Genomic DNA, 23,184 nt, shown 5'->3' with positions numbered 1-23,184 from the left:
CTGGTTGAATTCAAGTCGAAGCCAGAGGCCAAAGGAGCCCAGAGAGTACAGGCTGCCAAAGGCAGCTTCCCTGAGTGCAGAGCGGAGCAAGTAAAAATAGAGAGAGCAGATCCAGATGGAGAAATGGGAATATCCGGCATAAGTGGTTTTTCCCAAAGTATGGTCCTGCACCTGCATCAGAACCATTCTGGGATCTCGTTTCAAAAGCAGCTTCCTGGGCTTCAGCCTAAACCTACAAAATCAAAATATCTATGGCGCCTGGGAATATATATTCTTAGGAAGTTCTCCTCAGGTGATGATAGCAATCGCCTGAGGATCTCTGGAAAGTATGGAATTATAGGAATTCTGAACTTGATAAATTCATAATTTGAACCTATAGAATCACCACAAGTACGAGGCCACAAGGTTCGTTCTCCACCTATGACTTCCAAAGGAGTCATAGGAGACCTCATTTATTCATTCATCCAACATTACTGAGCATGTGCTATAATCCAGGCCCTGTGGCGGGCATTGGAAACACAAAGGTGAACAAGGATGGTTGGTCCCTGCCTGGGATTTCCTGGGATAATCTTTTAGATGCCACATAGAAATTCTTCTGGAGCTCTAAAAGTCATCCCTACTGTGCGGGGACGACTCTTCTGTCCTTCGGCAACCAGCTCTGGGCAGACAAAATAGCAAACCAAACCCATAATTTCAGTCAGCATCACACATCTAACTACGTCTCTCTCCTGAGTTTGGGTGTGTAGCTGCCTATGAGACATACGTTTGCAGGCCCCACAGTCCTCCTCGAACCACACGACCCTCAGGGGACTCATCTTCCATCCCACCCGTCCCCCACAGCTCCTGACCTCAGTGAGCGGTGTCCTCCTCCTCCTTGGAGCCATTTTCAACATCTCTCTCTCCTGCCCTCGGTCATCGGGCCTATCCATTCAGCCTACAAACTCTCCCGTCCCTTTGCTTCTCTCGGTTTCCACCAGCACTTCAGATCACCTTCATTTCCCCCCTTGTTTTCTGCAATGTCCTGACAGGCTTCCTGGTCCCTTCCCGAGTCATTGTTGCCCAAAGAATCTTTTAAATATGCAAACTGCAAACCCGTCACTGCCCTGCTTGAAATCTTCAGTGCTCCCCATTGCCCTCAGGACCCAGTCCAGACTCCTTACTGAGCACAAGAGGTGCTTCACCTCTGGCCAGGTGTTAGTTTCGACCTCATTTCTCACCACTTCCCACACCCTCCCCTCCCCACACACCCTTACACTCTCGTCATAGATTTTAAGCTCACATACTTTCTTACCTTCTTCTTAGAATGTTCTCCTTTTCAGTACCTGACCGATTGATCCTTGCCTCTCAAAACTCACCTTAAGTGTCATCTTATCCTTGAAATCTTCTCTGGCCCACCAAACTAGATTAGTCTGTACTCTCTCAGTGTCTTGTTCTCATTTCTCTGGTAGATTGTATCCCGCTGCCTTGGAGTAGTCTACTTGTCTCTTTACTCTGTGATCTCTGTGAGGACGAGGATCTGTCATACCAATTTGCTTTTGCACCCCAGTGCCCGACGGTGTGCCTTGCAGTCATCACGTGTGGGTGAGTGGGAAAGTGAACGGATTCACTGAATCGATAACAGTCTCTTGCATGGAAAAGGATTTTCCAAGACAGGATCTAGGGCAGACTACTTCATTAAGTTCACTGTTTTTAACAGGAGTTTCATCTGGTTGTACAACTAGTGGCGGTACCGTGTATTACACCAGGCTCTGTGCCAGTGGAGTCATTGAGAACAAGCTCTCCCCTTCAGTACCTCGTGAGAGAGAGTAGGGGAGATATTGTCTTAGGCTTTCTCAGGTTGCAAGGAAAAGACATACTCAGGTTTCTTAGATACTGATGTAAATGTCTAGATTAAGATACTTCCTGCATGGATGGGTTTCTTGTATGGAAGTAAGGAAGTATGAGAAGCCCCTGGCAGCAGCCCAGTCTTTCTGGAATAGCACCTCCAATACAGAGATCTCATGGAGGACGGAATTAAAGTTCCTTGTGTCAGTCAGCTGTTGCCCCAATAATGCTGTGTCGTAACTCCCCCACTCCCGCCAAACAACAACAATTTATTCACAAGTTGAGTCTACTTCGCATTTTTCTCATTCTTCTGAAACCAGCAGTCGACCTGAGGCAGTCTTTTTATGGCAGAAGCGGAAGTGCAATAGGAACAAGCTTAACCACACAAGCATATTCCAAGCTTCTAATTGCATCATGTCTGCTAATGTCCTATTGGCCAAAGCAAGTCACATGGCCAATCCCAAAATTGAACAAAGATCTTCTAGTATAGAAAGACTTCTTCTTCTACTTCTAGTGTAAGGAACTTCAAGGTCACATGGCAAAGAGCACGGATGCAGGGAAGGAAGGAAGAATTAGGGCCAATGCCATGTACACAATCTACCACATGCCTCACTTTTCAGGAAAGAAGTCATCTTAAAAGCAGATAACGACTCCATTTTTTTTTTTTTGGTCTCTTCACATATAAACTCCATAAAATCAAGGACTTCACTCTTTCCCTAGAATCTAGAACAGTGCCTGGCATATAGTTGATATTAATCAATATTTGTTGAATGAACGAATGCCTCTTGCTGCCTCCCTCTTACATTCTCACTTCCCAAGAGATGGGATCTGATTGGATAGGTTTGTTAACATCAAATATGGTACAGGCTAAGGGGTTTGGACTTTATCCAGTAGGTGGGCCATGGGAGCCATTGTAAGTTTTCAAGAAGAGCAAGATCTTTGGCAAGATTAACCTGTGACTAGTATTTCAAGAAAAAAAAATAAAATAAGAGGAAGCTGGAAGACCGATTGGGAGGTTATTTGCAAGAGCTCCGGTGGGAGATAAGAAGGTCCCAAAGCAGAAGGCAGAGTTTGGGAAGGCTGTGAGAAATAATATAGGGGTGAAATAAAGGGAACGTGTCATTTCCTTAGATGGCAAGAGAGAAGGGAGTCTTGGGGTTCGAAGCCCAGGCGACTGGGCATGTGGTGAGTGGATAAGGAGCAGGCTTGTGGGATGGAGTTTGTCTGTTATTTTGGGAAGGCTGAATTTGAAGTGCTTGTGGGACAGCCAGCTGGAGGCATCTAGTAGGCATAAAACATGCAGAACTGACCCTCAAAAGAGATTTCTCATTAATATCTTAATCTATGCATTCGTATCACACTTACATATATTGCATTATGACATATATTACAAATATTATATTTACACATAATACCCACTTAAACAAATTTTAAAAACCTGCTGGGTACCCCCACCAGCTAAAGATCAGGCTGGCAGCTTGTTTGCGAGCTGTTTGGTTTTCATAAGTCTCTGCATGGAGGAGAAAAGGGCAAAGGACAACGACCGGAAATCAGCGTCACAGACAGACACGTGACCACCGCCAGGCACAAGCACCTTTTTCTCCCCTAGAAGTTTAAACCGTGCCAAAGACAATCCCTGACTTTCATACATTCCACCCACAAATATTTATTAACCCCTTCTCTGTGGCAGGCACCGTGCTCAAGGGCAGACACAGGGATGAATAAGGAAAACACCCCTGCCCTCAAGGTCAGGGAAGGGAGTGGAGGCTTCTGGACTCAGTGCAGCAAAGTGATACAGGGCCGTAGGTAAGTGTTCAATGGGCATAAAAAAAGCAAGCTGGTCAAATCTGTCTGACTGGAAGGTGGAAGATAGTAACAGACACCAAACATTCAGGGAAAGTCCAGGTGGATGGGGATGAATAATGATAAAGTTCCAGATACAGTGCACCACTTGGTCCAGGGCTAGCAACAGAGGCGACCAGCAGACTGCATTTGTGTTCTGGAAGAGCTGATACTTGGGGGCAGGAGGGGAAGGGAGAGGTCAGCGGAAGGAGAGATCAAGGTGATGCAGGGCTCAAATCATGCATGACTTTGAACACCATGCGGAGGAACTAGAAATGCAGTCAGGGTTTCCTGTCTCGGAAACATTTTACACAGGGGTCCCGAAGGTCTGGCTCTCCCTTCCTTAAGAGAACAAGATAACTCACAATGAATCCTGATTGATTATCTGAAAATAGATAAACTATTTCAATCCCTTGCATGACATATTTATGAGCAAAGGATTACAAATCGTGTGCGTGGTGTTTTCAGTTTTAAAGTGCCATGACACACCTTACCGCATTTAGTGAGGACTGCATTTGAGAGGCAAATGTTACCGACATCTGATTGACAGCTGAGACATTTAGACTTAGGAGTCCCTAACAAATACTTCTCATAGTAATTATAGAAACCTTTCTTCAAAAAGCTTTAAAGATTAACACAAGAATGTCAAACTAAGGAGGCGTGTGTGCTCAGTTCTAGGAAAGAGAAAAGTAGGTTTGGCTGTCTAATGACTTTCAGATAATTGTGTTGGTTGGGCCAGTGGTTTCCAAATACATTTCAGTCTGTGAACCAGCTGCATCAAATTTACCTGGGAGTTTCTTAACAATACAGAATAAAAGTCTCCACCTCCGGGGCTTTGCACATTCAGTAGGTTGGGGTGAGGACCAGGAATTAAAATCATGAACAAGCCTTCCAGGTGATTCTGGAGCACAGCCAGCTGGAAAATTGGTCAATTGGCCTTTTTTGGTTGCACAGATACCTTGAGGCCCTGACGGTGAAAATGTGCTCTAGAGGCCACCTGGCTTGGCATCACTCAGGTGGCTTAAACCCAACCCAGACCTAAACCCAACCCAGACCTACCAAATCAGAGTCTACAGAGGCGAGGTCCTGGAATCCGTATTTTAAACAAGATCTGCTTGTTCATTTATTTATAAATCCCTTGTAGATTCTTGTTATGTGATAGATACCATTCCAGGCATGGGGGTGTAATGGTGAATAAGACCCACAAAGTCCCTCTCCTAAAAACACTTGCCCTACCTTAGGGACACTCGCATTTTGGTGCAGCTCTTTGAACGCTGGGGTTTGACAACTCCTGCCTTAAAATAATGCGGAGTTGCTGTAAGGGTACAGGGGCCAACATGGAAGATGGAAATCACAAAGAATCCCAGACACCCCGCAGGACCCAGGCTCACCCGGAAACAGGGTACAATACAGAGGCCTCAGCAACAGGAGTCCCTGTTGTGACCCCTACTTATCTATTGCTGGTAACAAACCATGCCCCTCCGAGACTTAGTGGCTGAAAATGAGGACAACTTTTTCTTTTTTATTTCTCCTAATTCAATGTGTTGGGTGGTGGTTCTTCTACTAGTCTTCTCAAGGTTCAGCTGAGACAAGCCTGGCATGGCTGGCCCCCTCTCCAGGAGCTTCCATCCTGGGCTTCTTAACAGCCTGATGGTCTCAGGATTCCAAGAGTGCCAACCCCAGTGTGCACGTACCTACTAAATTTCTACTTGTGTTATGTTTGGTGATGTCCCATTGGTCAAAGCAAGTCACTTTGGCTGAGTCTCTGTGTGAGGAAGAATATATAGGCGTGTGGACACAAGGAAGTCACTTCTTTGGTGGTCATTAGTGTGACATTTGACCACAGTTACTCTGGCTGTCTCTTAATCTTGGGATCTCTTTGTGTGTCTTCTCACTTTTTCCCCTGTGTTCTCCAGTTTTAATTCCTTAATGAAGGAATCCAGTTGATCTTGCTAAGCACTCCCATGGCTCATGGGCTCCCCAACTCATGCAGATTCTAGGACACAGCAGGACTGCCAGGGCTGGTGTAAAGAAGACGAGGAAGAGACTATGCGTATCTTAGGAACCATAGCTAACCCTTCCGTGGAAAAGTCATGAGATTGCTGTGGCGGGTGCTGTAGGCATCTGATATAAAAATATCCTCCTACACAATTATCTGGAAGGAAAGTTGAAATTTTGTGTAACCAATAGGTTACATAGATTTTTAAAAAATGTCTCTCTCTTAGTTTCGAAGTGCCGTACATATGTTGCAGAAGCTTTTGAGAAATACAAAGAAAATTAAAATCACCAATTGCAATAGACTGAATGTTTGTGTCCCCCTAAAATTCATGCTGAAACGTAATCTTCAATGTGATGTTATTTGGAGGTGGGGCCTTTGGGGAGTAATTAGGGCGTGAAGGTGGAGCCTTATGAATGGGATTAGTGCCCTTATAAAAGAGGCCCTGAGAGAGCTCCCTCACCCCTTCCAACATATGAGGACACAGTGAAAAGATGGCTGTCTATGAACCTGGAAGCACATCCTCACTGGACACTGAACCTGTCAGCACTTTGATCTTGCATTTTACAGCCTCCAGAACTATAAGAAATAAACGTTTGTTGTTTATAAGCCACCTAGTCTACGGTATTTTGTTACAGCAGCCTAAAAAACTAAGACACCAGTCATATCATCATCTAGAAATAACTACTCTTTACATTTAAATGTACTTTAAGACTTTTTAATGTGCATAACTGTGTCTCTCTTTACAAAGTTCTGCTATGAGTACAGCTTTGTTTTACACTTTTCATCTAAACTATATCACCAGCATTTTCCCATATCATTACAAACTCTTTGAAAAATAATTTTGAGTTATATAATAATCAATAGTATCTCACTATTATATATTCATTCAGTCCCTTATCATATTTTTAGCAATTATTGACAGTGCTAAAATAACCCATTTCTGTTCATAAGTATTAGTCTACACTTGGATTTTTCCTTTGAATAGATTAGGTCTATATTTTTTTTTCTTATAGAGCACGGTATTCATAATTACTTCGTTATTTCTTCATAAATAGCTAAAGAGGTATTTTTCCTCCTGAATAGGATGGATGTTTTTTTCTGCTCCGTATGCCAAGGCTGGCTTTGCAAAATGGGTCCATTTCCTCCTGCTTGATGGTCCTTGTTTATCCCCATTTTGTGTGGGTTCACCGGACAGCCAGGCTGGGCTGGCTTTTCAGTGACTTCACCAGAACCAGAGACAGGGATGTACATGTTCCCACGGTCACCTCTTTATCCAAACCATGAAAAACTGACTTTTTTTTTTCATAACTGGCACAGACTGTTTGGGTCAAGAACCCAACATTAGCTACAAAGACTGACCTCAACCCAGGGAACTTGAGAAGAAACTAGATAACACTGTTGGGAAATTGTTTCCTCATATGAATTGGCATTTGAAATATGTACTAGTGCTATGTACATTTTTTATGCCACTGAACCTGGTGTAGTGGAAAATACTATACTGGCTTTAGTGAGTATACTTGGCCTGACCCGGGCATATCAATAAGGCAATCCAATTTCCACTAATCTTTTCACTCATCACACTCTTAGTAAGTACCATAGTCTATCTGGGCTCCCAGCAGAAAACGTGAGAGTTCACAGTTGATGTAGCAGACTCGCTCAATTGTATATAATGTGCTAAGTGTGAATCTAGTGGAATCTAAATGCAGAAGGAGGGGCCCCTGAGCCTGCCTAAGCAGTCAGAGAAAGATGATTATTCAGACTGCACAAGACTGAGAGAGAGATGAAGGCTGTCCTCACTACATTCATCCTATCGTGTGAGAATAAAATATTGTCATGGGTGCTGACAAAAGTGGACTAGCTTCCTGTAGTTGAGGCTGCATGTGATTCTAGATTCAGTAAAATTGAAAACTCATGTCACCTAGAGGTTTTAGCCCCCCTCTATTTCCTGGTAATTTCTATGATGGATTTTACTCACCCTGTTTATTCCTGGTCTTACTGTCTAAAGATGGAGGTCATGGGCCTCAGAGCTGGTTTGGAATTAGCTCATTCAGCATTGCAGGCAGATAACAAAGGGTGTGTCTTTGACCTGTAGACCTTCTGCCAGCACAGCTAGGTGAGTCTTAGGTGTGGAGGGGCAGGGGTGATGTCCTAACTCCTTTAATTGTGTCATATAGAAATTGAAAGTGCACAGTGATATCTAGACACAGATTAATTATACCTTATTTGGGACAGCACTGATGACATTTCTCCCTTATCTAGCTATCTACATCTATCTGTCTCTCTTTTCTATCTCTCTGTTGGTAGATTAATTATCCAGCTTAAAAGCAAAATTCCAGAAGGTCTTTCGAAACAACATAATTCTTCTTGCTCACTACAGAAAGGCAAGATATTTTTCAGAAGGGGCTCATAGCCTTTTGCACTCGTTGCGCAGAAACAATAGTCACAGCCCACATGGCAGCAGGAAGATCTTTGGCGCTGTTCAGGGGATTTTCCAAGGGCCTTCCAAAAGGGCATGTACATTAACAACGAAATGCAAGTCAGAATGAGATGAAAAGCATAAAAGAGCAGACCAAATACCCTGAGTTGCAGGGGTTAGAGAGCTCTTAACCAGCTGGGCTAATCTGGGAAGCAGTAGCTTGTGAGATGGACCTTAAAAGATGGGTAGGATTTCAACAGGCAGAGATGGTAGGATGAGTTTTTTGGGAGGTTAATATGGGTGGCCTTTATTTTTCAAAGGGAAGCAAGAAAGAGGTTTGTGTCGGTGCTTGGGCTGGGATGACCGAGGCTGAGCTAGGTGGTGGCACCAAAGACCAAAGTGAGAGAAGCCCAAGAGTTGGAGAAATGGGGAGAGAGCAATGTTTTCTGATACAATAGCTGGAGAACTTCTCCCTGGAAGGGGAAATCTGGGATGAAGAAGAACAGTTTCTGTGTAGGCCTTGGTGGCTGCTCATGAGGTCAGTTCCAGCACTGCTCAGGCATCTTGGCAGGAAATCATGTGACGCTCATCAACCCACATCCCATGTGTGAAGATGATACGCCTTAGGAACTCCGCTGTCTCTGGCTGAACACGGATTCCTTTAACTTCACATGTGACTCATGTTTACAGAGGCATTGCTGGACACTCTGTTTGGACTGCGATGCCGTGACTGTGTACCATGGAAAAAATGAGGACATCCCAGCAGGACGCCAGGACACAGTTGAGGAAATCCTGTGGTGTGTCATCTATACAATGCTAGAAGGTCACCAGAGCACTGGGCAGGCTGAACAGTGTCCCCTGTTCTTGAAATGTCACCAGGTCTGGGAACACAGTTTTCTCCTGGACCCAGATCTAAGGAATGGAATGGTTAGCTAAGCAAGAACAAGTTTGAGATGATAATCTTTTCATGGATGTGACTTCCAGTTGAGGTCTAGGTAAAGTTGTCCATCTTACTTCTCTAGCCATTTAGTTACCAGCCGTGTCAGGAAAGTATCATTCTTAATCCTGAGGTCACTAAAATGACTTATCTTTCCCTTTTATCGCTCAGCCACACATATTTCCAATAGGATTAAGGGTTCTTGACCTATGGTTTTTCTTTCGAACAAGGTTACACATTGTCGTGCACTGGTCATAGCTATAGCCTTGACTTGTCAAGTAACCTGGGCTTTGTACTTGGTCAGCAAAATTTAGAGGGAGCCAAAATGTAAAACAAAATAATTTTTTAAAATATTATGCATACATCATTATTTTTCCTAGAGAGAAGTTACTTTTAAATAGGTTAGACATTGCATGGTAGATAATTCAGAAGGTATAAAAGAGTTTATGGCAAAAAGTAAACGCCCATTCCTCCCTTACCCTCATTTATCCAGTTCTTCTTCAGGAGGTAATGACCTTCCCAGTTTCAGTTTTGTGTGTACACTACACACCTCCATGTGTTTATTTTAAGGTCTACCCCTCTTAGCAAACATCACCCATACTGTGAGTACCACCATTGCTTCCTCTTCAGTCACATGGTTAGTTGCTCCTGGCCCCCAGAAAGCATAGCCAGATGCATGGAGTCAGAGATCCAAGGTCAAGAGCAGAGAGCCTGACAGCTCTCTATTAGGCATTTCTATTTGCCTGTAGGTGATGACCACTCTCCATCTCTTCTTCCCCTCCCCTTATATCTATTTATATGTGCACTTCCTTTAAGAAGTTTATGCTCTGGTATTTAGTACCATCTATCCAAGCATCAATGATTGGATCCTACAATCAGAGATTCTGCAGGTCTGCACTGAGGCCAGGATGCCATTTTTCACAAGGACTTTTCCACAAGGTGATCTTGATATGTGGTTCCCGGATCAAACTATAAGACACACTGCCTTCAGCATTATTCCTGACTCTCTTCTCCCTAGAATCTTCTGTTAAGGATTATTGAGGGTTTCCCTCCTCACTGCTGATTTTCAAAGTCATGACCTCTATATAACTATTCTACATTGCCTGGTGTTTCTTTCTCCTTGTGTTGACAGTCATCTGAGCCTTGAAGGTGTGGTTGGGAGGCTTGACAAATCCATTTCCCACAGGGTTTTTGTAAGATGACACCACCCCTTTCAAGGGAAGCCATTGCTTAAATAAGGTCCACTACAATACAGGATGATAACTTTCTTCCTTGGCATTTCTTATCATTTCTCTTTGCTTCTAAAGCCACAGCCATCTGTTGACGAAAACATTCTCAATGCTTTGGGTTTCCAGAGCAGGATCTCAAAGTCCCTAACTTACATTTCTGGTACAGTAGCAAATCTATGTGGTGGTCGGTGGGTCTATATGATCTGTTTGGTCCTCTGTTTGATCTATAGTATGTGTGCTGTTTTCGGACCTGAAGTCCGCGTATCCCTGAAGGTTCACTCAAGTGATCCTGAAGGTCTGAGAACCCTCTGAGATGGCTGGTTAATATTATCTTTCCATTTCTATGATAATGTTACAAATATATGCATAATCTGGATTGTTTGGCTGACTCCCTTAAGACAGAGGGCTGCTACATGATTTCAGCTCCCTTATTCAAATCTGTGCTTATCCGCAAGTTGGCATCCAGTGACCATTTAAAGGGACAGCATTTAACTTTTGATGTGTTGTCAAGCACATTTGGCAGCTTTTATGTTGGCTTGGCTTCCGTCCAGCTCAGTCTGAAAGGCTGAGTCTTTCCTGGGGCTGATAGCAGGCAGTGTTGAGGGGAAGGGGCTCAGGTTCTGGCCCCTGGTACCTCTTTGGCTTCATCTCCTGTAGCTTTCCCCCTTTGCTCCACCAGTCCCCTTAGTGGAGACATGCTCCCTTAAGGGCCTTTACACTGGCTATTCTCTCTGCCCAGAGAATCTTGCTCCAGATATCAGTATGAATAGTTTTCTCATTTCCTTCAGGTCTCTGCTTAAATATTTGCTTAAGTGATTAAATTTCTCAATCCTATTTAAAATTGCAACTCTCCACCCCATCTCCATCATTCTCCCTGTCACTTTTTACCCTGGTCTCTTAACATACAGTATGATTCACATATTTATAATGTTTGTTGTTCAGTGTCTGGCTTGCCCTGTTAGAATGTATATCCATGAGAGCAGAGATTATCTTGTTCACTGATGTCTCCCAAGGACTTAGAGTACTGCCTGACACACAGCAGGTGCTTAATAACTATCTGATAAATGTGAATTGACAACAATCACCTTATCTCTGCTCTCGTACTCATGCTAAATTTGTTCATCAGTTTTACAGACAAAATCCTTTGGCAGTGATAATTTGCAATGGAAAAACATTTTTTTTTTTTCTAATGGATAAAACTTAGGCTTCAAAAACCTGTTTTTCTCAAAATGAGATCCATGAAGTCCTGGAGTCTCAGGAACACAGCCTGAGGGGATGAGGAGTCTTGAGCTGGACTAACACTTTTCTACAGGCTTCTGATTTGACCGCTGATCATTTCTTCCTCTCCCTCCCTCCTGGTCCAGGAACAGCCATCCTGTCACGACAGGCAGGGCAGGCTTCAACTTCTGTGAAAGGAACCTCTCACATTTTTGTACAATTCCAGAGAAGATATTTTCTATATCTTTACATCATTTTCTTCGGTTTGCCAACTTTTAACTTTGCTTCATTTTTCCTGATAATAAAAAAAAAAAACACTGTAAAATAAGACAGGGAACTATAAAGACATAAAAAAATATAGATACCAAAGACTTGACATTCTCCCGATTTGTAAAAGATACCCTCTGTATCTTGTTTCTCTGCTTGTAAATGCAATACTCAGAGTCACCATTAATATTTTGTTGCAGTTATTTCTAGTCTTTTTTCTATGTGTCATATTAAGTTGAAATAGAGGAAGTTGCCAAAGCTCAACCATTGTGGACCTACGAAATGGCAATTTCATGTGGTTTCACCTAGTAATTCACACAGTTGAAGCCATGCTATGCATATAACTTAATATCGGATTCCTTTCCCTTGTCATTATAATGGTACCACTTGCCCACGTATTTATGGATTTACAGGTTCATGGGTCCTTCCTGAACTTGCACTTACAGCACAAATAATTGATGAGCCTTAGCATCTCAGCTGGGAGCTCTGCCCTGTAAATCACTCAGACAGTCCACATGGTGCCCAGACTTCCTGAGTCTTGATGTGAATGACAATCCTCAGTGATCCTTCCAGGAAACTCTTCCTGTAAATGCCCCCAGCCAATTGCCTGTGTGCAGCTCTTGGCACCAGATTTTCTGTCCAAATGGCAGCTTCTGGGAATGCTAATAACTGTGTTCAGTTGCTCATCTCCCATTCCTCTTTTATGAATCTGGTCCATTACCAGTGATGCTTCCACTCCAGTGAAATGACCTTCTTTGGCTTTTTGTGTTTGTTGTTAGTGATTTCTGGGGCCAGGTACAGTCTACCAGTGATATTTTAAAAAAGAGTTTTTGTTGTTGTTGTTGTTTTTAAGCTTATCAGCGGCAGTAGGAAGGCTGCTTTTAGGGCCCTGGCTTTCTCTCGGGAAATATCATCAGGACTAGCAGCTCTGTACCCGTGCATCATAGCAAAGTCCTAAGGAGTCCATGGACCACGTGGTTCCATTATGTTATGATTCTGCCTCCAAAATGATTGTCAGAGAAAGCAATCTGTGTGGGTTCTCTCTGAACTGGCCTCATTATCTGAGACTTGGTACAGGCTTATTCCCAACTGGGCCTCTATTTGCTCAAGATTTGGCTGGGTTCAACGCAGACTAAGAAGATTATATGTTCATCCAAAAGCTCCATTTGCACAAGGTTTGGGAGCTTATGATATAAGATTTGCTGTCACTGCTGACAATGACATCATGTCACTCCAGGTGCAACAGCTTAAAAGAATAAACTTTACCATATTGGCCCCAAGGTTAAAACAGTAACAGGAGACCAGAACATTCAAAGGTAATCTGTGGCCTATAAATACATTAAAGGGTACATAAAATAGGCAAAAAAAGACACAAAATGGAATAATATACGGTTTCTTTTATGATGAATACACGGTGAACTCCTACACAGAGAGGCAGTATTATAAAGCCTAACATCCTGGTTTTCGGGTCAGGCTCACTTGTGTTCAGATCCCAACTCTGCTTCTTATCAGCTGTAAATAGCTCCTGAGTGTTTCCTCTTCTGTAAAACTGACCTAAAAACACCCACTCTGTAGAGTGACTATAAAGATTAAGGACAGCATATGAGTAAAATATCGATCACATTTGAGCTTATAATAGTGGTTGTTAATTGTCATTATTATTAGACTTATGCAAAATTTTGATCTTTTAAATCTTTATTACTGCAAACACAACATTGTGACATTGATAAACTTAAAAAGAAAAAAAAAACACGACCCCCCAAAATAGACTATTACATATTCCCATATTTCCTTCTAAGTCTTGGTGAATGGATAGACATAATCTTTACACAGTGCATCTAAGTTTTCAGCTTTTTTTCACTTAACATTATACTGTAAGTTTTCCTATCGTGGCATGTTCTGATTTAGTGTAAAATAGTTATTATTTCAACAAATATACCATAATCTCATAATTCTTCTATTTTTAGACATTCGTTTCCAACTTGGGGGACAGTCTTTCCTTTCGTTCCTATTTCTGTTATGGTGATTTAAAACGCACAATTTTACAAATATTTAGGTTTTTTTCCCCTGGGTGTATGGATATTTCTTAGCTCTGAGAACACTTTAATCTAATGACTGTTGACTGTGAGGAAACAAAAGGTCGTTTCAATCTAGTTTTTTATGGAAGGTAAGAATTCGCACGTCCACTAATCTCGGTTTCCTCGCCTTAGCATTTGGCAAACTGATATGAGGATGACGGATAATTGAGGTAGGCACTAAAGTGGACTAAACATGTTCACATTCTTGATTTCATTCAATCCCCACACGCCACCCACATTCAAGAGGTAGGTATTCACATTACTTAAGGCACACTGAGGCTAGGTGCTCGCCCCGAACCATACAGCGGCTGGGAGAGCACAGAGGTACTTTTCGCAGACTCTATATTCCCAGCTTTCCCATTTAGCTTTGAAAGAATGTCCCCAGACACACATACCCCCACGTCTAAGAGGGGGCGGGAACAGAGACCGGCTGAAAGTCCCGCGGGGCTCTTCGTAAGTACTCCCAGGCGGGGCCAGGAGACTCTCCTTCCTCCGCGCTCCGGCCCCGCCCAGCGACGAGCATGCCCAGAGCGCTCCCCACCCGTCCCAACGGTGCTGGTCTGACACCACAGCTCCAGATTTTTCCGACGACTGGAGGTCGGTGAGGGGCGGGGCGCGGGGCGCGGGGCGGGCCCTGTTCCTGGGTCTCCCTCACTAAGTCGGAATTCCTCCGACGCCACCCTCAGGCGACGCGGGCTGCTGTGGCGTTACCCCGGGCTTCAGACGCGGGGACAAGAACAGAAGTGGGGTACCAGGTGCCGGCGGGGGGCCACGCTAGGCCTATCGGCACCCTGAACCTCAAGCACCCGGTCTCGACAGGATGGTTTCAGCCATCGCTCCATCCCTTCATTCACAGTCATTCAACAAATCTTTTTGAGCGCCTACTGTGTGCCAAGCGCTGCTGTACGGGCTGCGACATTGGCAGCCGAGACAGGCGGGACTACAGTCCCAGAGCTGAAATTCCGGAGATGAATACACAATAAGAAGTAAGCAAATCAGAGAAGTCAGTTAAGGACCTCATCCCCAGCTACTCTGCCTTTCTTGCCATTGCCTAAGCAGCCTTGTACCTTAGGGTCTTCGCACTGGCTGTTCCCTCTGCAGGGAACGCTCTTTCCAATTCATCTGGGTGGCTGAAATGTCACCTTCTCAGTGCCACCCGATCTGACCACCTCATTGAAAACTTCACTCCCTGCACCCCCCAAGACTCCTTACCGTGTTCTTTTTTTCCCTGTAGGACTTATCACCTCCCGGTATACTACATAGCTGGCTTATTTGCATGTTTGTCTGTGTTGCCTGCCTCTCTTCTCCCAAACTCCACCAAGGGACAAGATTTTTGTCTGTTCACCAAGCATGAAGAACTGGAGTAGATGATCAATAATTATTTGTTGAATAAATTAATGGATCATGATAAATGTGAAGAAAATAAAGTGACATGAAGAGGGAGCTAATTTAGGAAGGTGGTCAGGGAAGGCCTCTACCAGAAGCCACGTGAAAAGCTGGGCAAAGACGTTTCACAGAGGGAAATGTAGGTGGAGGCTGGCCAATTTCTAAATGTTTGATGGACAGAAAGGTGATCACAGGGGCTGCAGGAAGGCAGGTGTGACAAGAGATGAAAGAGGAAAACAGGAGCACGGATCAGGTAGGGGACCAACAAACGTTGGGAAGGTTTAAACCAGGGAGCTGACTGGTGGAAGGAGATGAGCACTGTATTGGAAGTCAGCAGGACCCCAGCTAAACCACGGGCTCTCTGGGCAAGACTGCTCCTGATTTCACATATTTTTTGAGCGCCCACTGCTTGACATTTCTAGATATGAAATCACTGAGGGCCAGATACACAGTAGGTGCTCAATAAACGGTGACGGACCGCACGCGCGAGGGGCCTCCGGGCTGCCCAGAGCAGGCAGGCGAGCCCGGGTCGCCCAGGGAGGCGCATCCTGGCCAGCCACCCCCGGCGGGGGCGGGGGCGGGGGCGCCCCGAAGGGCGGCCCGGGCTCCCGCCCCCTGCCCGGCGCGCGGGCCCGTCGCGGCCAGCCCGGCCGGCGGGAGCCGCCCGCGGGCGGCACTGGGCATGCTCAGACGGCGGCCAGGTCGCGCCGCGAGCGAGCTTCCGCGCCGCCCGCACGCGCGACCTACCTGGGCGCTTGCGCCCCCGGATGCTACAGGTATGGGCCGGCACGATCTCAGCGGGCGAGGGGCAGGGTGCGGGGCGACTAGGGGCCGGGGTCGCGCACGACGCCGCCCCGCCCCCACCCGTCCCCAGGCGCGCGGCGAACGCGCGGGCGGGTGGCGGACAAGGCGGCCCGGGGTCCCGGTGCCACGTCGGGGCAGGGAGGGGGCGCTTCCGCCGTGCTCACCTGGTGGAGCCCCGGCGGGAGGGAGCAGGCCGGGCCGGGTGGGGCTCGGTCCCGAGCGGGCTCCGGGACGCGGCGGCGGGGCGTGGGCGTGCGCTCCTACTCGGGCAGGGACAGACGCGACCGGCGGAGCTCGCTCAGCCGGCGACCCCGGAGGGCCCAGCGCCGCCGCGACCCCCTCCCGGGCGCCGAGGGGGCGCACAGCCCGCAGGCTGCAAGCCAAGCGTGGCGGCCAGACCTTCTCGGCTACCAGGGCGAATCCGCCTCTCGGCTTTCAAAGATGGCATTTCCTGGGCCTGGCACGAACTCCAGCGCCAATAAATCCTCCCTGTTCCGCGGGCGATATGGAATGATTTATCAGGTACCTGCGGTAAGACAGCTGCAGTGGGGGAGTGTAGTGAGCCCGCCCAACCCCCCGGAAATTCCCATTTCCAGCAACTTAAACTTACTGAGAAGTTGCGGTTGCCTTAAAAATTCATGGAAAGTTGAGACAACTTGACACCTGGGTTTTCCGAGGTGGTGAAAAAGAGCTTGTGACTTGGAAACTGGAGACCTCCGATGAAGTTGGGCTCCTCAGCCAGCTGGTGACCTTGGGCGAGTTGTTTAACCTCTCTGATCCCCAATTTCCTCCCCTGCAAACAGCCGGTAATAATGCCCACCTCCTTGGCTTGTTGGGTAGATTAAGTGGGATAAATTATGTGGAGGTGTTTGGCACCGCGCCCGGCACAAAGCAAGCGAGCAGTTGGCTTGATGTGAATTTAATTCGTTTAGAGACCCTCGTGGCTCCCATTTCACCAGGAAATTAGAATTACGAAAGCATCTTCAGGGCCTAGTGGCAGAGTGACAGACCCTGTCCTTGTGCCCTGGAGAACTACTGAAGTCAAGGGCTTTGGAAAAACAATTTTACTGAATTGTAATCAGAGAGCATCTTCTTTAAAAGCAGTTTTATACATTCAGAAACTCCAGAAGTTGGCAGTTCAGCTTTACTTCCAAAAGAGCTGTTTTGTGTGACGATCCATCTTGCAAATGTTTAAGCAGATGATGCTTGGAAAGTAAAGCCTGGTTAGAAAGATTTCTGTTTTAAAAAGTTTCTACACCCAACTTTCAGTGACTATTAGACCAGGGTTTCTTAACCTCATGGCTGGGGTTAGTTAATTCTTTGTTGTAGGACCTGTCCTGTATACTGTAGGATATTTAGCAGCATCCCTGATCTCTACCCATTAGATTCCAGTAGCATCCCTCTCAGTTATGCCAACCAAAAATGCGTCCAGACATGGCCAGATGTCCCCTGGGGGGCCAAATAGCCCATCTCCCTCTTTAGAACTGCTCTTGCTTTCTGTCATTAGCTTATCAGAGTTGTTTGAGAATTGCATCTTATGTAGTTATTATAATAACTAATCTTTGTGTAGCCTTATAGAACGGCACAGCGTGCATCCACATGCATCAACTCATTTAATTTTTACAACTCCATCATGAGGGAGGTTGATGTTATTCCCATTTTACAGATTTAGAAATTGAGGCTTTGAGCAGCCAATTTACACGTTATGTGGTGTAGCTGGGATATAACTCAGGGGTAGTTCTTTTTCTTCTGCATCAAGCTGCGTTTTATAGTACGGAGACTTTAAAATAGATGACTTTCCTTACGATTAAATCAAGATGTAAAGTAGCTTAGAAGCTGGAAGTCTTTCTGAAATTGACTAGTTGAACATTAACAATAGTAGGCTATTATATGACAGAGAGTAGGTCGTTCTAGTTAAATATTCTAGTTTATAGTGAGCTCCCATAAATCCCACATACAGTTAATGGAATACCAATTTGCAGAGAATTAGAGTAGAATAAAACATGCCTAATACTCTATATTGATTCCGAGTTGTCTCTGGTGATTTGCCATCTCTCAAAACAGACTCCTATATGCAAATTAGACATTAGCTGGGGAATGTAAAAGGTCAAGATCTGAAGGCATTTAAGAGTGGCTGAAGCATTCTGTTCAGCCAGCATTTACCGAGCTGCTTCTACATGGCAGATACAGTGACGGGGGTGGAGGATGCAGGGTTGGCCAGTGGACCCCAGTGAACCCAGGGTGCTTGGAGGAATTTCTCAGCAAGGAGAGGGCAGGGCCTGATCAGGTCAGACACCTAGAAGGCCGTCAGGAACAACTTGAGACAGGAGAAAGAACCTAAGTTAACACAGTCAAATCCAGGGTCTCACACGGCTTGACTAGTCCTATATCTGAGCCCTTCTTTCTGCATTTTATAGAAAAGTATCCTGGTAGCTTTTAACATTCTCATTCACACATCAGGAACCTGGTCAGACAAATCTTATCCCTGAAAGAAATTGGGGTTCCAAGCTGGTAAGTGGTCTCAGGGGATTGATTGTTGACTGTGAACTGGGAGGTTTCACGTACATTATTTAACTTCAGTGTCCTCTCTCTCCTCTCTTGCAGTGAAGGAAACTGAGCTAGCAAAGGTAGTATGGGGCTAGGAACAAGAGGGACGAATTGTGACCTTCTGAACCTCGGGTCCAGGTGCATGAGGGGTTTTGTTTTCTAGGATGGACATAAACCACCAGAGGGGTTTAGCTTTGGAGATTGGAGGGAGCAGGAAGACGAGGCACCCTACCTTCTTCCCCCAACCCTCAGGGTTTGTGACAGGTTGGGAAGGGACCTGCTTCTCTCCCTAGGAGAGCGCCAATTGATCATAATCCCAGTGCTCACTTTCCTTCCACCAGACAATGGTTCCTGGACAGCAGAGCCAATCCTTCCATCTCTTCCCAGGGTCTATTGCAGGGGCTGGAATGCCTAAGGCACTCTCCACTGGCCAGGGCGTTGACAGGTTGGTGGGGGCAGGGCAGCCTGCTGGTGTTCTTCCCAACCCTTGGCTCTACTTACCAACTGTAATAGAGACAGGATGGGACCTGGTCAGTGTCCACACTGCTCTGGTCTGGGTCCTGGCAACTGCAGGCTCCGTTGTCACAGATGTCTTTCATCTACCTGAGGGGGGACTAAAGAGAGTACTTGGTTGGCCCCTGGCTGAAATCTGATCTGGTCATGGGTTCCAAGACCCAGAGATCTTGCATCACACAGCTTCTGGTTGTGCCTCTGGTGAAGACCAGCTGTGAACACGTATTTAACCACAAATTCAGACATTTATTGAGCCTATACTATGTGTCAGGCACCAGGGTTACAGAGATGAAATTCGAACCCATATCTTAGAAGGATTCATGGCAGAGTTGGGATGATAGTGACGTATGTGTGAGATCTGTCTTGTCTGTCTTCCTGTCTGTCTGTCTCTCTTTCTATCTATATCTATCTGATAACTGCTTTAAAAGAAGATAAAGCCAGACATAAGAGAGACCAGGAGAGACAGCCACTCATTCTGACAGCCATCAGGGAACATCCTAGGGAGTAGCTGGCATTTAAATTTAGCCTTGAAGGCAGGAAAAATATGGTGTTCAGGGGGCAGACCGAACAGCAGATGCAAAGGCTCAGAGGCATGAAGAGACCTTTTGTACTTCAGGAATGGTGACTCTTCCCTAAGTCCAGCCTTCTGAGCTTGGCTAATGCAGGACCCTACCTCCTGTAGTTAAAGTACTCCCCCATCTCTGTTCAGGGGCCTGGCCTCACTCAACCCAGAAGTAAGTGTCCATTCTCCTTTTCCCTGGATAGGAGCGATGCCTCTGGGCTGTCTTTGAGGCATGAGCACCTTCCACCAGGGATGCCTCTGGTTTAGTTATTCAACACTGATTTGGTACTTCCTGGCTTCCAGGCACGGTTCCTGAGTGCTTTCTAAAGATTAGCTCTTTCATTTAATCCTCATAGCAACGCTCTGGCCATGCTGCCCTCCCAGGTAGTGGCCACTTGGTACCTAGGTGGGCAGAGCTCCTCTCCCCAATCTGTACCCTTCTTTGGGTGATGTTCTGATCACGGTATGGCTTCTGGCTGCTCTCTGCTCTTCAGACCACTGTGCCAGGAAACAACCAAGTCTGAAAGTTGTGATGAGTGCTGACTGCCATGGTTTTTTCTCCCTGACCCCATTTCCTTCAGAGGGCCTACAGGGCCCCACTGACTACACTTTCTAAATCAGAGATTGGGCTCTGTAGTCTGAAAAAGAATGTTTGTGCTGCTTTTTTGTACAAGAAGAGCCCTGAGAGGTGTTGTTTGGATACTGAGAGAGTGGAATTTTTGAGACATTTCGATGGTTTATGTGGAAAGTTAGGACAGAGGATTTGAAATTGGGATCGTCCTGGAAAATTCAGGTCCCATGATTTACTGTCAGGATACACAAGCTTTTAGTAAATATTTAAGCGCTGTATGTAGTTTGGAGTGAATTTTTTGTACTGAGCCTATCGAAGCCTCAAAAGGGAATAAACAGTACCTTTTAGTTCCAAAATCTTGCAAATTCCTACCAGCCCCAGTTTACAGATGGGATCAGAAAGCCGAGGCTCAGAGAGATGAAGTGAATACCCGAAGGGCACATTGCTCTTAAGTAGGACAGCTAAGATTTGAACCCAAGTCAGTCCCTAGACAAATCATTTAACTGTAAAATGAGAATACTAGAACCCGTTTCCTGTAAATTGACCATTTTCAAGAAGCTAATAAGCGAAAACTCATTAAGGCACAGAAAAATGTCCCCTCCCTTTGTGGTCAGGCCCTTGACCCCCCAGAAGAGCACTTGGTTTGGCGTTCAGTGCAGAGAGACGCTGCGGGTGAGTGATGGCCCATTCCCAGGGCAGAGCTACAGGTCCTAAAGGAGCAGGACGCAGGACCACAAAGGGGCCACAGCCCGCTGGATGCTGTGTCGATTAAAGGCACTGGTCTGGCTTTGGGAGGAGGATGTAAAGACCTGGCCCCTGCACTCCACTTGCTTCAGGTTGACTGAGTCGGCCTCAGTCTACACCTGACAGTCTTGGTGAGAGAGGCATTAGCCAACTCTGTCATTTGCCACTTGACTCTGACCACTCACTGGTGTGTCTAGAGAGGGGATGATGACAGCCTGAGCTTAGATCTTGTCCACTTACTTCACCTCGCAGCCCCTCATACCCATTCTGGTTATCACATTCATACATGGCAGTTGCAGAAAAGTGGAGTCAGGGGTCAGAAGAAAAATCGGGCTGCGAGAGCCTGGAACCGACTTCTGCTCCCCAGTTAACTCGTGCTTTGGGGCGTTGCTCCATGATTGCAGATATCTCCCCTCGCTCCCCTGATTTGGGTAAAACTGCCCGCTCTAAACCCTTTCGCCACCAGATCTCCCTCCTTTTATAGCACTGTTCACAGTTGCAATTTTGTCGTTAATTAGTGTAATTATTTATATTAGTACCTGTCGCCCCCAGCTACACTGTGAGGTCTGTAAAGTCAAGTCTGTCTTTCTTAAAAGAAGAAAAAAAACTTTCTCTGAGACTTATTTTTTCTTTTAACTTTATTTTGACCTAATTCACACATAGAAAAATTCCAAGAATAGAACAAAGAATTCCCATATACCCTTCACCCAGATTCCCCAAATGGTACCATTTTATCACATTTATTTTATCCTTCTCTCTATGTATATGCATTTTTCCCTGAACCATTTAGGAATTAGACTCTTCCTTTCCCCCAGAGTACTTCCGTCTCCTAGAAGCAGAGACATTCTCCTTTATAACCACAGCACAATTTTTAAAATCAAGGGATCAATATTGATACAATACTATTCTCTCATCTACAGACCTTACTCAGGTTTTGTCAGCTGTCTTGATGATGTCCTTTGTAGTAAAGAAAACCCCAGATCACACGTTGCCTATGGTCGTCATGTCTTCTTAGTCTCCTTTAAACTGGAACCGTCCCTCAGTCTGTCTTTGACCTTCATGACCTTGACATTTTTGGAGAGTACAGGCCAGCCATTTTGTAGAATGTCCCTCAATTTGAGTCTGTTTAACTCACCATTGTGTCCCCAGTGTCCCCGAAACATCAGATGCACACAGTAAATATTCGTTGAATGAAGGGACAGTAAGGTGGCAGGAGCTGGAAGGGGGAAAGTCAGGAGGTTTCCTAGTCCCCCCACTCCTACTGCTTTCCTTGCTGAATGATTTGTTGTTTAGTTGCAGTCATACTGTTTTCAGGTTCGAATCCTGCTGTTTTTACCACACAGCTTTCTGGAAAAAGAGAGGCTTCCTCAGGGGACAGCGAGCCTGCTGTCTCTACAGGTATATAAGCAGACACTGGGTGATGGCTTGGCAAGGATGCCAGAGGGGAGAATGGAGCATTTGATGAGGGGCGAGGCTCTGCCGGGAGGTCCCTTCCCATATGAAGCAGCTTTCTCTAACTATGACTCTGATTTTGTAGGCTTAGGGGCCCAAGAATAGGGTGACTGGAATTCATCATTCGAACCAGAACATTTTGAAGATAAAAAGGCGGCTATTAATAATTGCATCTAAACAGCTAGCCTCAACAGGGACTGCCCTAGGCAAATGAAGATGTGTGATCACCCAACACAAGTGACTCTGAGGTTGGAGATCAGTGCAGGAGGGGTAGGCCTGGAAAATTCTCCAGCACTAGGAGTCCTCTAACTGCAGGGATCCCCAAGCCCCAGGCTTCGAGGGTTACTGTCCTGTGGCCTGTTAGGGACTAGGCCACACAGCAGGAGGCAAGCGAAGCTTCATCTATATTTGCAGCCACTCCCTAGCGCTAGCATCACCACCTCAGCTCCACCTCAGATCATCGGGCATTAGATTCTCATAGGAGCGCTGGTCCCTGGTGCCAAGGAGGTCAGGAACCGCTGCTCTAACTGGATAAAGACAAAACTCATCTTCTTGGCATTGCCTGCCAGGCCCATGTTCATGGCTTTGGTCCCCTCTGCTGTCACACCACTCTTGATGTGCTCGTCCCTCCCCAGCTTTCCTCCTGCTACACCAGCCTTCTTTCAGCCGTCCCCTCACCTGCCTCTTCCTGCCACCGGGCCCACGAGAGCCTAAAATGCCACATACCCAGGCTAGATGTAGGAGGAGGGACGGGGTCTATGATAGGTACACATGGGAAACAAACAAGCTGGCTGT

The 23,184-nt window shown here is 45.9% G+C and overlaps 1 protein-coding gene and 1 long non-coding RNA gene across 10 annotated transcripts in view; one reads left to right on the top strand and one right to left on the bottom strand.

The window, feature by feature from the left end:
- The window catches only part of LOC120608733 (uncharacterized), a 50,687-nt gene extending 33,846 nt beyond the window's left edge, over positions 1 to 16,841 (bottom strand). For 3 of the 5 annotated variants that reach the window (XR_005654504.1, XR_005654506.1, XR_005654501.1), the window contains exons 1-2: positions 16,611 to 16,841; positions 16,165 to 16,540 (exon numbers count right to left, since the gene is read on the bottom strand). This is a non-coding gene — a long non-coding RNA (uncharacterized LOC120608733). Of the gene's footprint in view, positions 1 to 1,355; positions 11,761 to 16,164; positions 16,541 to 16,610 lie in introns of all 5 variants that reach the window. The other 2 variants (XR_005654505.1, XR_005654502.1) reach the window with 2 other exon arrangements.
- The window catches only part of PTPN3 (protein tyrosine phosphatase non-receptor type 3), a 100,285-nt gene continuing 92,940 nt past the window's right edge, over positions 15,840 to 23,184 (top strand). For 2 of the 5 annotated variants that reach the window (XM_039870663.1, XM_039870668.1), the window contains exon 1: positions 15,840 to 15,972. In XM_039870663.1, the coding sequence (XP_039726597.1) occupies positions 15,879 to 15,972 (94 nt within the window). In that variant the 5' untranslated portion in view covers positions 15,840 to 15,878. Of the gene's footprint in view, positions 15,973 to 16,397; positions 16,523 to 23,184 lie in introns of those variants that run through there. The other 3 variants (XM_039870664.1, XM_039870666.1, XM_039870667.1) reach the window with 2 other exon arrangements.

This window comes from Pteropus medius, unplaced genomic scaffold (genome assembly GCF_902729225.1).
Source record: "Pteropus medius unplaced genomic scaffold, Ma_sr-lr_union100, whole genome shotgun sequence".
Classification (NCBI taxonomy): domain Eukaryota; kingdom Metazoa; phylum Chordata; class Mammalia; order Chiroptera; family Pteropodidae; genus Pteropus; species Pteropus medius.
This window is presented reverse-complemented; position numbering and strand designations above follow the sequence as displayed.